The 15,911-nt window shown below is 34.5% G+C and overlaps 1 protein-coding gene across 5 annotated transcripts in view; it reads right to left on the bottom strand.

The window, feature by feature from the left end:
* LOC122436499 (rho GTPase-activating protein 29-like) overlaps positions 1-15,911 on the bottom strand; it is a 45,823-nt gene that overhangs the window by 15,601 nt on the left and 14,311 nt on the right. For 2 of the 5 annotated variants that reach the window (XM_043460277.1, XM_043460278.1), the window contains exons 2-4: positions 13,315-13,372; positions 11,554-11,790; positions 365-499 (exon numbers count right to left, since the gene is read on the bottom strand). In XM_043460277.1, the coding sequence (XP_043316212.1) occupies positions 365-499; positions 11,554-11,758 (340 nt within the window). In that variant the 5' untranslated portion in view covers positions 11,759-11,790; positions 13,315-13,372. The remainder of the gene's footprint in view (positions 1-364; positions 500-11,553; positions 11,791-13,314; positions 13,373-15,911) is intronic. The other 3 variants (XM_043460275.1, XM_043460276.1, XM_043460280.1) reach the window with 2 other exon arrangements.

Raw genomic sequence — 15,911 nt, 5'->3', positions numbered from 1 at the left:
TCACTTAGTATTTTTAGAGTGTTTCCTGACAAATAAAGTTTGATTTTTAAGACAAAGAGAGTTTTAGGTGTGACTTAGTGTGTTAGTTGCTTAGACATGTCTGACTCTTTGCAACTCCATGGACTGTAGCCCACCAGGCTCTTCTGTGCATGGAGTTCTCCAGGCAAGAATACTGGAGTGGATTGCCATTCCCTTCTCCAGGGTGACTTAGTAGGAATATTTAAATATCAAAGTGTGTATGACTCCTACTGATACACATCATACAGGCGCCATGAGAGACGGCTCCACAGACATTATGAACCAAAATGTATCATGTGGATCCTTTTTGCTCATGCCAACCCACAGTTAATATTGTCTTCCTTACCTTTCACTTTTGTGGTAAGCATTTCTGCAGCATTTTGAAGATCGACAGAATTGAGGTTCTGATGTTTACTCATTACAGACTTTAAAACACGAAGAAGTTCATCCAGACGTATATGAATGACTTCTTTAAAACACTCTTAAAGGAAAAAAAATTTTTTTAATTTGTTTCCCAAACCATGTTACAAGAATCTAAATAAACCATGAAAGACCCTTTGGTAGCACATTTCAAGCAGAAGCAGTGGCTCCAAAATTTTTGCCTACAGTATGGTCACTTTTATTTTCACCATTGCAATTACATGTAACTCATTTAGCTTTCAAAAAATCCATCATCATTTTAATTCACTAAAGATTTCAAAGGCACTCATAGTCAGAGTCAACTTAGGCACTACCTTTTGCAGTTTTCTCAGTCTAAATGTGCTCTCCAGATTTCCCTTGAGGCAACTTTATAAGTTTTTCCTGTCTTACAGTTTTTACTATTAATATACTTTTTAATACATACAGTAACAGTTAAAGCCCTATAAATGTCTGAAATATTAACTCGTATTAAATGGCACTTACATGTTAAGTTACCACATAAGAATTGACTCATCATTAAGCTATTATCAGGTATCAGAAATGAGCAACTCACAGGCATATATGTATGTACCACCATTCCACCTATATATTTTAAAAACTGATACAATTTACATACAATAAAATGCATAGATTTATATGGTTCAATGAAATTTTATACTTTTAGAAAAACTGAATTAACTGCCAATGATGAAAAACTGGGGGATCATTACAAGAACTCCAGATTTATGCCTACACTTGAAAAATCAAAATGTGATTATACCAGGCTCACATCCTCCTTGGCCACAAGCAGCTGAAACAGAGCAGCACTGCTCTCTTTTAGGCATGCTTCCTTCCCAGCACCCACCTGCCTGCTCTGACACTTATAGTAGCCCTGGTCAAAGACATACAGACAACCTTTTATAACCCCTGGAAATAAGGTGACCATATAATTTATCTTTCAAACTGAAATACTCTAGCAAGCGAAAAGGGGGGCACTTGCCAGTAAACAGACATGTTTCTGGATCACCATTACTGGCAAACCAGAAAGTATACTCTAATCTTTAAAACCCCTGAAGTAATCCTCAAAACTTTGAAAAAACACCTGAAATACAATACTCTGATGTAATGTTCATTTCTATAACCTTATATATATAGCACTAGTGTTTAATAATGGCACACTTACAAAATGCTTCTTCATGTGCTGCTGCTGCTAAGTCGCTTCAGTCGTGTCTGACTCTGTGTGACCCCACAGATGGCAGCCCACCAGGCTCCCCTGTCCCTGGGATTCTCCAGGCAAGAACACTGGAGTGGGTTGCCATTTCCTTCTCCAATGCATGAAAGTGAAAAGTGAAAGTGAAGTCACCCAGTCATGTCTGACTCTTAGCGACCCCATGGACTGCAGCCTACCAGGCTCCTCTGTCCATGGGATTTTCCAGGCAAGAGTACTGGAGTGGGTTGCCATTGCCTTCTCCGTCCTTATGTGCTAGGCACTGTTAAAAGCACTTAAAGCCTATCACCTCATTTAATTTTCATATCAATTCTATTAGATAATTTTAAAAATTTCCATTGTACATATGAGAGAACTGAGACACATCTAGGTTAACCAAGTCAGAATTTGAACCCAGGTTGTATAATTCTAAAAGCTAAGCTCTTAGCATTATGCTGTCTCCCTACTGAAATATTAAGAGCTTTAAAATACATTTTAAAAGGCATGTTTTATATTTATGCAAATTTCCCAGAAATATTAAAAGGCAGACACTAGAAAGAAAATCTACAGGATGAAAAAAACAAAAGAAAATTCTACTATTATCTATCAAACATTCCATTCATTAACAGCATTATCAAGAACGAGAAATAAGTAGTATAAAAGGAGTAGACAAGGTGGGGAGCTGGGTATATTAGGGCAAAAAGTATCCCAGGTAGAGGTGAAGAAGAATAGTTCAGATAGTGATGGGAGGAGAGAGAATAGAGTGCCTTCAGTAAAAATTCCACTCATTCATCCAAAAATTTTAATAACAGATAAACCCAAGAGATTAGGTGCTGGCTTAAGTAGCTTTGGAAATGAGTGGAGTGTATAACGTTAACGGCAAAGGAAATGCACATAAGCACTGGACTCTAGCTGATAAAGTTTTCAATGAGACTTCAGGTTAACAATGCTGATATTGCTCTACATGTATCCTGAAAGTGAACAACTGCATAACTGGATGGTGGATGGTGGGAGCCAGCATGGCACTCCCCCCACCCCAGGAAAAAAGAGAGAAAGGAAAGCCAGTCATTTCTATCCCCTACTGTGATGTTTCAGATTAATTTCTACAGATATTAACATACTTAGGAAATAGTAGGTAAAAATACTTTGTCTTATTTTGAGGTCTCAGGAAAAAGAGCTTGATCTTTGTGGGTCAACAACAATCCTTAATATTCAAAATGGATACTGGATATTAAACAAGAAGGCTTCCCAGGTGACGCTAATGGTAAAGAACCTGCTGCCGATGCAGGAGATCAGAATTCTGTCCCTAAGTCAGGAAGATCCCTCAGAGAAGAAAATGGCAACTCACTCCAGTATTCCTGCTAGGAAAGCCCATGGACAGAGGAGCCTGGTTGGCTACAGTCCATAGGGTGGCAAAGAGTTGGATACAACTGAGGCAACTTAGCATGTATGCACAAAATACTAACGGTTTAAATGCCTAAATAAACCAAGGTAATAAATTCTGGCTTTCTCAGAGTCAAGCAAATTAACTATGTGGAAATAAATATATTTCAAAATTATTATGTGTTTATTAATATATTTCAAATTTATTAGTGTTTATATTTTTCAATGTTCTTAGTTTACAGTATATAGTAACAGATACAGCCCACAGAAACAGAAACTCTTCAGGATTCTCAATAATCTTCAACAGCATAGAGGGTCCTGAGAATCACGGCTATAGTTTTTCTTAAAAATCACTGCAGAACATTCCAATAATTGTCAACATAAACATTCTACCAATTTGAAATTCCTTTTTTCCTACAAGGAGGCCCTTATAAACAGACACTGAAGTTGTTTTAAAGCAAAATACTGAAAGACAGTAACTGAGTTATTTAGTAAGAAATTTCAGAAATATCTCAAATGACTATAAATAATTCCTATTTTCTGTGACGGAACACATCTCTGAAGTATATAAATCAATAGAAATGAACATGATAATTTAAAAAGCCTTATGTACAAAGATTCATAAACTCCCCTATGTATTTGAGTAGATGAGTTTAACTACTAGGACATCAGAATATTCTGATAATATTTCAGCTGGGACATTATAAAATAGCAAGCCCTTAATTATGTTTTATAATTTTAAAAATGTTCCAATGTTCTTTTTCCTTATAGAAGAATAAAGCTATCTCAAATTATTTTTATGAAGCAAAAGCTTCTTGAACTTCTATTTTTTTAGAAAGTTTTACGTTTAGGCAGCTCCTTCACCAACACTAAATATCTCCAAACCACCAAAAGCAGCAACAATGAGCTAAGCAAAAAAAGACAGTAATTGTTCTTCCCCAGTGGCTTCCCTGGTGGCTCAGACGGAAAAGAATCTGCCTGCAATGTGGGAGACCTGAGTTTGATCCCTGGGTTGGGAAGATTCCCCTGGAGAAGGGAATGGCAACCCACTCCAGTATTCTTGCCTGGAGAATTCCATCAACAGAGGAGCCTGGCAGACTACAGTCCATGGGTAGTCCATGGCAAAGAGTTGGACATGACTGAACTACTTTAGTTTTTTTCCAATACAGAAGAAAGGCATGCGGCTGATTGGTGTGGCAGAAAACAATAGATTTAAATCAAGAAACTTCCATTCCAATGCTTAATCTGCCACTTCCTTGAAATGACCATATACAAAACTCAGCTTCTCTAACCTCAGATTCATCATTTAAAATTCATTCAAATTACCTTATGTTTGTTGTGAATATCAAATAAATTGACAGAAACAAAAGTGCTTTATAGTTTTAATATATGCAACTATTATTACTATTAAATCTGAAAGCCATTCTAACTAAATACCTTTGAAAACAGATTTGTCCCACACAGAATTACACTCAGTAACAAATTACAGTATGGTTCCACAATATTTTAATTAATGAAAAAGAGATATTAAAGTTAAATTTCAATTTAATTTTATATGTAAAATCTAAATTAGTAAACCACTTAGAAATAAAATCATAATTAAGAATATATTTTATAAAAATATTTCTATACCTACCAAGTAAATTATAGTATTTAATTTAGTCATATAATTACAAGATAATTTTTAAGTTTTATAGTGGCCATATTGTAAATGTAATAAAATTTAAATTACAGTACAAAGGTATTAAATATGCAAATACTATAAGGTTCAATCAGTTTTAATACTAGCTATATAAAAGAGTAAAATTCCTGTATCCCAACATTTGCTTATCTACCATCCCTATATGGTAATCTGAATTTTAATTTATTGTTTCTTTCATTTGTGCCATTTATTTTCTGCTTCACTCAGCTTATCAAGTGAGAACAGATTAGCCAGTTCCACTTTTTGGTTCTCATGCATTAACACAATACCACAGTGTTTATATTGCAAACACTTCATGGAAATACTTAGGTAAATAAATAAGTGAAAAGGCCATGGTGTTTTCCTTGATTTAAAAAAATAAAAACTGACAATTTTTTAACTCAGTCTTATTAATTCAGTTTAACCTCTCTGGGAAAGCAATGAAAACAAGGAGGAGGGGAAAAGTTTTCAAAACTTATCACAAGGAAACTCACTTGTGTTTTCTGTAATGACTTCTGAATGTACAGGATAAAAGTGAAGCTTTAACAGCAACTTTCATTATCCAATCACTTGAAGATTGTAAAAATAGTTATAGTTCACATTTTAAAAGACTTATTCTATGAGCCTTACATATATGAAGTATGAACTCATTTAATTTTTAAAATGACCCAGTAATGTAGGTACTACTATCTTTTTTCAGGAAATGTGAAACTGAGGAAGAGAATACTCGTAACTTGCCCAGGGTTATATACAAATAATGGCAGAATGAGAATTCCACCTCAGGGCTCTAGCTCTAGAATTTATGTTCTTAGTCACCATGATAATCAACATGGTTAAAGAAGTTATAGCTTAATGATAGGTATACTCTGCAATCTGTGATTTAACAGGCTTCAACTTCCAGTTGAATGCCAGTTACTATTACAAATGAGGTTAAATTAAGTAAGCCATACTAAGTAAGTGCAGAAGAGGAAAGCAATCTCCTAAAGCTGACACGTGTGTAATAAATGAGCTACCTGTATTTCATACTTCAAAGATGAAATACTTTCATACTTTCATTCCTCAAAGATTCATTTTGTACCTTCTAGACACTAAGCCATAACCTATTAACATCCATATTAGCTTTTCCTAAACGATAATGATTAGAAATCACTTCTAGAGAGGTTTACTTCTGAAAAAAAAATAGGAGGACTAGCAACTTATGTTTCCAGTACTTCACAAAATTTCTTGCACACTATAAAGGTTGAAAGTTAAATACTAGCCAACAATGGTAAAATTAATACTCACGGTAATTTGCCTAAATAAATTTACACATCCTCCTGTGTAAAAAATGGGGGTAATCCACAAGATAAGATTTCAATTCAGATTTTGGAAGTTTATACAGAATTTCCCTCTCACAACAGAATATAGTATTTAATGACATTAAAATTTTTACTTAATTCCTTCTTTCAGTAAAGTTTGCTTTAGAATGTTAACATACCACTTCTGACTACAGTTCTGTTAAATTTAGGACTCAGAATTCATCAAAAGCTGTCACTTATGAGATCAGTTACATTTTTACAAATTAAAAGCGATACACTCTTCAACTAAAAATCATTTTTAACAATTAGAGAACTTTATCTGAAACTGATGATGAAGTTTTATCTTCCTTTCTAACCTAAACAAAACAGAAAACCAGGGCACCGTTGTCACAACAGTAAACTTTTATTAAAATCCATTTTAAAAAGTTATATAATCAAAAATCTATAAGAAGTATTAGATTAACTGCCAATTTTTTTCTTCAAATGTATGTTATAATGGCAACGGACACTTCCAAGCACTAAGTACTAGACAAAGTAAGCAATGTGCACTATTCTTTCAAACCCAATTATAAGCCTTTCACTTTTTCAAATTTCCAGATTTCAAACTTCCACACATGGTGTTCACTTGGGAATGGGAAGGTAAAGGGAGAGTTTAAGGTTGCCGTATAAACTAGAAGAGCATTTATCTTTGGAATTCAGAACACACTATTTCTCCGTGGGGCAACATAAACCTGAATTGGTCCTGCACATACAGTAATCTGCAGTGCTATATTTAAACACAGGGGATATACGTATAACAGCGTGCCTTCAGCATTTTAACGTAAGATGCAAATTTTGTCCTGTAATTATTCATAATGTACCATAATGACACTGGAGAGAGATCTAAAACTTCAAATTTCACATCTGCTACTTACATAAGACTATGGGGGCTTTCCTGATGGCTCAGTGGTAAAGAATTTGCCTGCCAATGCAGGAGACATGGGTTCGATCCCCAATCCAGGAAGATCCCACATGCATGGCGCAACTAAGTCCCTGTGCTACAACCATTGAGCCTGTGCTCTAGAGCCCGGGAGCCATGATTACTGAGGCCACATGCCACAACTACTGAAGCCTGAGTACCCTACAGCCCACGCTCTGCAACAAGAGAAGCCACAGCAATGAGAAGCCTGTGCACCACAACTAGAGAGTAGCCTCCACTCACGTCAACTAGATAAAAGCTTGTGTAGCAACAAAGATCCTGCACGGCCAAAAAAAAAAAAAACCCACAGGGTAACCTCCTCTTGGAAATAAGTAGTGGACAGAGAATCAATAAACTATCACTTACCCTATATCAAAGGCAAGTGTGTTCACAGTCCTATGATCTCCCACATTAAGCTCTCTACTTTTGTTTGTAAATAAAAACAGTAGAGACAAAGTGTACACACATCTTAACTCTGTTAGGGGGCAAAGAGTCCTTTGGCAGACATTACATGAACTTGGTCAAATTCCAAGAAATGGTGACGGACAGGGAAGCCTAGTGTACTGCAGTCCACGCGGCTGTGAAGAGTCAGACACAACTTGGCGACTTAACAACAACAATTTTCTGTAATCAGTTCATCAATACCTACTGCAATATGAGCGTAACATCCTCACTTGGGAAATTTTCATTAACATCACACTTAAGAAAGTTATCATAAAATTCACATTATAAAACCCTAAAAATTGGTGGGAGTCAGATGTCCTCTAAAATGTGTTATATAGTTTGAATACAGCTGTATATAGTTTGAATATAGGTGTCTTCTTCAGCTCTGAACTGTCAATATTCCAAACAATGTAGAATTTCCAACTCCAATCAATTTTAAAATCAGAATTATGATATCAATAGCATCTGGTGTAAGCACCTCATTTTAAACAAATTATTAAATGATTCAAGCCATATTAAAAAACTAGTCAATAGCAGAACTGGGTCTAGAACCTAGATTGTATGATTCTCTTTCCTGAGCTCTTTCTGCCATCCCTTATTACCAATCTCACCAACTTGTATAAACTGCTTAGAAACTGCTGGTTCAAATCAAAGAACTGCCTGAAAGCTAGACATTCCAAAGGCAATTCAAGGAAGGGGAATTCAAATGAATTCCCAGAATTCCTATTTCTAAGTAAAATTTTGCTCCAATAACAGCTTTTTCTAGGTTTTCTTCTCAGGCTATAAAAATAAAAAATACTTATAGCTTAAAAATTCATCTCAATATTCCAGAGATTGATGAAAACCAAATGTCAATACCATCACTGTCCAAGAGAAATCTCTGTAATGATGGTCATTTTTATATCTTCACCATCCAAAATGGTAGCAACTAATCAGAGATGGGTAATAAGCACTTGAAGCAGTTACTGCAACTGAGGAGCTGAATTTTAAATTCTAATTAAATAGCCCTATCTCTAGAGGCTACCATATTGGGTAGGTCAACATAAATACCACATGAAATAGAATTGGTTAAAGAAATAATGAAAACTGAGCAGTGTCTTTATAGTATCAAACGGCCATGTGAAGCAGCTAATAAAGCATGAGAAAAGAACACACCATTCGGCATTCATGATCTCTAGGTTCCAAATAAAATAGTAGTTATTTATCAGCAATCAGAGGTTGATGAAATCACATAATCTAAATTATACATACAACTCATCTATGAAACGGGCTAAACTTTGCCTTTGTGGGACTGTGTGATTAAATACTGTTTGCATGTGAAAATACTCTGTAAAATGTAAAGCATCATATACAATTATAATAATCTCTATAACTAGTTCAAGGAAAGGCAAATGTGGCTATAAACCTATCACAAAGCTATTGATTTACACCCAGCCTTAACAATGACGGAACACCTGAAGCAGCAGTTACATCATTTTGCACACCACTGCTTCACGACAGGTAAAGTACATAAAGAAAATGGTATTCAGATAACACCAAAGGTGATCTGCATACCCACAGCTACATTCTTAAAAGAGAACTTTTTAGCTTTTTCATAGCCTTAACCAACATGAACTGAAAGGTAATAAACAACACCAAAAATCTGGCATCCCTCCTCTTGAGGAGGCAAAAGACAAAAAAGAGTGGCAAAGCCACCAATCAAATACTGACAATGGTCTCTTCACTCCAAAAGAAAACCATGAAACAGCTCTTTGTTGTCTGGCCAGCTTACAACTATACAGAACAGCAGAAGTCCAGGGAAATTTCTGAATGCTCAGAGACAAAAGCGTGACCTATGTCTATGTCCACTAACATATATATATTAAACCACCTTAGACAGCTACAGAATTCAAACTTTTTACCTGCTTTCCTGAAGATTATATCTCATGTGATTTTTGCAATAATTCTATTAAATAAATAGTATGACACTCTAACATGTTGAAAATCATGATCAAAATTAAACAAACATTTTATTATATGGCATTTGTCATTTATAATGAGGTTGATTTACACTGTTTATACATACTCCCTTTAAAGAAAACAACAAACAAAAAGTTTCTATCAATTCAAATAAAGAATATATTTCCAGATTTTGATAACAACCATGCAAAGACAGAGAAAATAAATTCTTGCTAAATCCAAGATTTATTTTGAGATGGCATATATAAATCCTTTTAACTCTGACTAAAGAATCAAGCATTAAAATCAATCCAAAGATAAATTAATGGAAATTCTCTGGCTACTGCTTACTAATGAGAGCTGGTTACCCAAAAGATGGCTTTTTGCATTAATTTACCAACCATAAAAGGAAAACTTTATTAGCAATACACTCAAGTTCTAAATTTTGAAGTACTGGTTTTCTTATTTAAAGAACATCTTTACAGATTTTTAACATTACATTTCTGTAAAAAAATATACTTCCATATACATCTTTTTACCTCAAAAGGTTGTTTCCTTTTGCTATCTTATTACCAATTTCCTCTTTTCTTCTTACTTAGGATCAACTTTCAATCCTCTTCCTTCCTAACCTATGAACTGTCTATTCACAAATTAAAACTCATTAAAAAAAAATTATGGATATAAGGAGTGGGTCCAACTTGTTTTAAATTACTGCCATTTTAAATCTGTGAAACAAGGGATAAACATGCGAGATAAAGATTCCAAATGATGTAAAATTTCCTATGGAAAACAAAAACAATAGATATTCTAACTAAAAATTTTATTTATATTAATGAAACCTATTTTAATTGACACATTAAATAAAATCAGATTTTACCTTAAAGTAAATGAATTGCCAATTAATAAATCATCTTAAATTTTGAGTTAAAAGTTAACCCAGTTACATCAAAAATAAAAAAATTTTACTATATATGAACTAAAAAAAAATTAAAACCCAGTTAAGAACAAACCTTTATTACACAGCTATGCTTTTTTAAATAAATGGCAGATGTGTCATTTTAATAATGAATCTGTTACTGGTATAAGGCTTAATGTATTTAGAATATCTTTCCACAACAACAAAGTAACTTTTTACCATTTAATTATCCAAAGTTAGACTTCAAAATCAAGCTATTAAAATGAACAGAAATGTAGGTCAATTCTTTTCTAAAAATATATATATAGTCTCAAAAGAATGACTTACATGATTGTCATTTAAGGGTAAATCCAATACTAAAATTTTGAGGCTACAATTCAAGTCCAGGTATTTTGGGCATTTCAAATGGAAAATTACAGTTAGGTTAGAAATAAACTCTTAAAAGCAGTATTTATGACAAACAGAAGGCATGGATTTTTAGTTTCTATTTTTCAGAATGCATATCAGAAAATGAGTATCTAACATATTCACAGAAAATATTTACTGAAATCTTATGTCTATGAAACCCCAGAAGGTCTCATATAAATGACCAGGAAACTTCATTTTCTACATCCAGACATACCTTTATGAATATAGACTGAATTGCTACTTATTACAAAAGAACATCAGTTGTATGACTATTAATTACCACTGCCATCAAAATTAGATATAAAAAGCACAGAAAGTTGAAAGACAGGTACTAAGATCAAATCAGGGAGTACAGGTGTATATAGCTCTTTATTTCAAGACAATCAAGTCTCAGGCTCCAGTATCCATTTCTAACTAGACAGAAAATAAATTCTGTGACTCTCTTTTGAGGAAGAGAACAGCAAAACAGAATTAAGTTTGACTTCTGAGGAAAAAATTCACTCAAATCAGTGATTTTAGACTGTTTTAGGAACAACATAGAAAACTGAATCTAGGCAGATGTATTAACAATATAAATTAAAAATATTAGTGTGCTTATTAAAGACCAATCAGTGCATTGTTACCATTAACAAGAAGGTTAAAATTCCAAATATCTAAAAATCTCCCATATCAAATAGGTCTTGTTCCCTCATTTCCCAAGCTTTTTACTATGCATTGCATTGGATCTGACTATAACATAGTTTACACTATAAACATCAAACATTTGGCAAAACATATATAAAATATCTAAAGCAGAATATTCTGCTTCTGCTACTGTGTACATACTTATATGAAAGCGAGGCTGGCATTTAAGATGCTACAAACCATCCAATAAGCAGGTTAAGGGAAAAAGAGCTGACAAACCTGAAAGAATAGCTTCTTTCAAATATAGTAACATATGGGAGAACTTCCTGATATCATGCACCAACTCCTTGATGTAATCAGGATCCAAAATGGCATTGGAATTTATGGACTTGAGCCCCATCTCAGAAGTTGTAACATCAGTTGAGAGCTGGCCTGTTGACAAAACACGTTTTTTCTTTGTCTTTTTCTGTTTGTAAGCAATCATCCTTTCACATAACAGTCAAAAAAATGGAATTCCTTAAGTGGGGAAGAAAAAAAGAGAGAAACGCAAATATTTCATTAACCAAGGTACATTATAACACCAGGTGTTCACGAACAGCTCAAAGCCCACCTCAATATTCTATTTAAGACAACAACAACCAACTGTATTACTAATATAGCAACTTCCATTTATTAAGTGCCAATAATCTCGACAAGTCTATGATATGCAAATTCTCATTTCCTAAGTTAGGAAAGTGATTTGGAGGTTAAATGATTTGTCTAAGCTCTCAGTGGCAACCCATTCCAGTACTCTTGCCTGGAAAATCCCATGGGAGGAGCCTGGTAGGCTACAGTCCATGGGCGTTGCAGAGTCGGACACAACTGAGCCACTTCACTTCACTTCACTTCAGCTGATACATGATGAATTGGTACTTAAAACCACATCTGCCTTGTGACCAAAATCTATGCTCTTAATAAACTTCCTCTTAGTTTCTGGGGCACAGAATTTTTTAAACTATAAAGTTGTTCTGAAATGTCACTTAGTGGAAGAACATATTTTCCCACTATGACATCACCTTCAAAAATAAAGGTGAAATATGAGCTTTGAAAATAGAAAGGCCTGTTTTCAAAATCTCCCTTTCATCATTACTATGTTTGACCTGACAAACTGTTAATCATCTCTTCTGGGATTCCCTGGTGGCTCAGATGGTAAAGCGTCTGTCTGCAGTGTGGGAGACCCAGGTTCAATCCGTGGGTTGGGAAGATCTCCTGGAGAAGGAAATGGCAGCCCACTCCAGTACTCTTGCCTGGAAAATCCCATGGATGCAGAAGCCTGGCAGGCTACAGTCCATGGGGTCACAAAGAGTCAGACACAACTGAGCGACTTCACTTACTTACTTCACTTTGGTGAAGTGTTAGTCGCTCAATCGTGTCTGACTCTTTGCAACTCCATGGACTGAACAATACACACACACACTCTGGATTATCACTTTTCATCAAGAATATTTCTCTGTTGAAATTAAGTTCTAAGCATGTCCACAAATCTGACACATTTTGTTGTTATTTGGTCGCTCAGTCATGTCCGCCTCTTTGCTACCCCATGGTCTGCAGCACACAAGGCTTCCCTGTCCTTCACCATCTCCCGGAGCTTATTCAAACTCATGTCCATTGAGTCAATGATGACACACTTGGACTGAACAAATAAATATATGATCACTGGAGCAATATTTTTGGTAATTTCAGGGTGCTATAATAAAAACACAATCTTTGTTATGAGAAAGACTGAGATTTGAATCCTAGCTGAATACTTAGTAATCTGTACAATTTGGCTACAGGCTGTGTGAAGATTAAAAGGGAACACAAAATTAAAAGACTTCACTTAAAACGCCTAAACCTGGTACACAGCAGGAACTCAGGGAAAACCTTACTATGTTTCTGCTTCATCCTTACATTTTACCTTCCTGGAATTAAAAGTCCTAATTTTGTCTCTATCTCTTGAAATCTAAAAGGAAATGACTAGAGGAATTAAATTAACTCCAGCATTATCACTGAAATACTTACCAAACGTTTTGTCTTGGATATTTGGAAACTTTCAAAATGGTAGAATGACTAAGGACTTCTGTGAAATTTATAGTAGAAAGTTTTATGTAATATTCATTTCTGGATTACATGCAAGATATAAAATTGCATCATTTACTCTTTCCTATACATTGCCCAAGTCCATAGATTACCCTCCCATCTTTTACTCTATCTAATTCTATCTCTACTACCACACTAGGTGAATAACAGAGATTTCTTGTCTGAGCTACTGCTATTAATTTCCTAATGATTTCTCCACATTCATTCTTGTTCATTCCAAAGGTAGTGTCTCACTACAAAGGCATTCATTTTCAAAACATGAATCTCATCATGTTATCTCTCTGCCCAAAACTCTTCCAAAGGACAATGAGAAGCTATCGTGCATTACAAGGTTCAACATGAGATCTGCCTCCTACCTATCTCTGCAATGTCATCTGAAGTCAAATTCCTACTCAACACTCTCAGCACTCCGGCCACCCACTTACCTCTTTCTCATTTTTCCAATATTTGTTTACCGTGACTTGTAGTGGTAAATAATTTTATATCAGCAGCTAGTATACACATTAAGTATGTTATGTTTGTGTGTGGTGTACGCATGCAGGAACACGTAAACATAAAACAGATTCTGGCTAAGAAGCCAGATGATGTACTCAGATGTTTTCTTTCCTGTTCCATTTCATTTTTTAAAATGCCAGTTGCAACCCATCAAATTGCTCTCAGACTTACTATGGATTCTGTCCCTACAACCTGAAAAACACCAATTGTTGGACTCAACAGGGTCCTGTCTATACAGTTCTATTTGCCTGGACTAGTCCTTCCTCTTTGTTTACTCATTCTGATCTCAGTTCAAAGAAACCTTCCTGGACTTCCCCTGCCTCATAACCACCACCGCCACCAAACTAGAACAGAATTTCCTGTTGGATGCTTTATAGCATCTTATGCTTTCCATCACTGCACTTATCCAAGTTCCCATAGATGATTCATGTTTCCCTATCCAGACTATAATCTTAGGGAAATCATGAGCAATGTTTGCTAACCATGTGTTCTCTGCTTATAGCAGTATGAGGGATGAAAAACTCAAAACTGTCTGAATAAGTAACGATTTTGCAGGATGAATAATAATGAATAAGCAGTTTACAATGAATTTATAAATTTTATAATTTTACAAAGTTTCAATTAATTTTTATAGAAATAAAATGGTTAACCCTGGATTGCTGCAGTGTCTTGAATGGAAAATAGAAATTGTTTTTAACAATCTGTCTCTAAAATAGTATCTTTCCAAAAAAAGGCATATAAAGCTGCGTAAAGACAAGAGTACAAAGGTGGATTTCTATTATTGTTCCTCTACTTCTGATTATTAAATAAGGTGTCCTGACACTTCTTTAATAACATTTAAAAGTCCTTCATTCTATATTGTTTTTTTTTTTAATTTTTTTATTAGTTGGAGGCTAATTACTTCACAACATTTCAGTGGGTTTTGTCATACATTGATATGAATCAGCCATAGATTTACACTTATTCCTCATTCTATATTGTTATCCTCAAATCATTTCTGGAAACACAATTTCTACATTTACTCTAGTTTCAAACCTATCTAACATTAATTCTTAAATGTTTAAATAACTTCTAAAATGAACTTAGGACAATTTAGGGGGCACTATTATACCGAAGTCTCCCCTCCAACAAAAACAACACTCAAGTGTCTTGTTTGGGTAGCTCTTTTACAAATCATTAATTTAGAAGACTATTAGCCTAATTTATCACCTTTTGCAGCTTACTTAATAAAGACACTCTGATTAATTTTGATGGTTTTTACTTTAGCAAATTAGAAAACTGGTCATTGTCACTGGTAAAAAAGATGGTTATAAATTTTAAAGCGTATGTCACAAGCTTCAGATAAAACAAATCATCCACCACAGTAAAACTAATTTACTTCAACTGTCAAATTAGTAACTCAAAGTTATAGAGTGTTTCAAAAATGCTTGAACATTTTTAGTCAAGACTATCTGTAAACAAACAAAAATGACGGTGATGTGAGGAGTCAGCATTATGGTGAGTAATGTACTACACTTTACTTTTACTATATACACTTTACTACTTTTCATATTTAAAACTAAAAAAAGGAAACAATACATTTGAAAAAAATGTTAACATAAAGTTAATCCAAACTTTCACAAAATTGAACTATGATCATGAGAAAGTTTGGAGATCCAAGATCCAAGATCATCCACATTACTTTCTCATGTCCCAAAATGAACCTCTAGTTGGTGGGAACATAAAATGTAGTTACCAGATACTGTAATCGTAAAATTAATTACACAAGATAATAATACGGAAAGCACACTTAGCACAACACTTGGTTCATCAAGAAGATGCAATAACTATTAGCCATTATCATTAGCAGTACTTTACTGCAGGAGATTGTAGACATACATAAGTAATGAACAACATGTGACTTCATTACAATATATCTGTAAATTGTGACCATGAAATACAGGACTGGAAACAATTCCAGAAACTTCACTGACTTTGTAGAAGCCTACTAAATGACTTCCAAGTGAAGTTTGAACTGTGCAAAC

The sequence above is a fragment of the Cervus canadensis genome, unplaced genomic scaffold (assembly GCF_019320065.1).
Source record: "Cervus canadensis isolate Bull #8, Minnesota unplaced genomic scaffold, ASM1932006v1 Scaffold_018, whole genome shotgun sequence".
Taxonomy (NCBI): Eukaryota; Metazoa; Chordata; class Mammalia; order Artiodactyla; family Cervidae; genus Cervus; species Cervus canadensis.
Note: the sequence above shows the minus strand (reverse complement) of the source record. Positions and strands in the feature narration are given on the sequence as shown.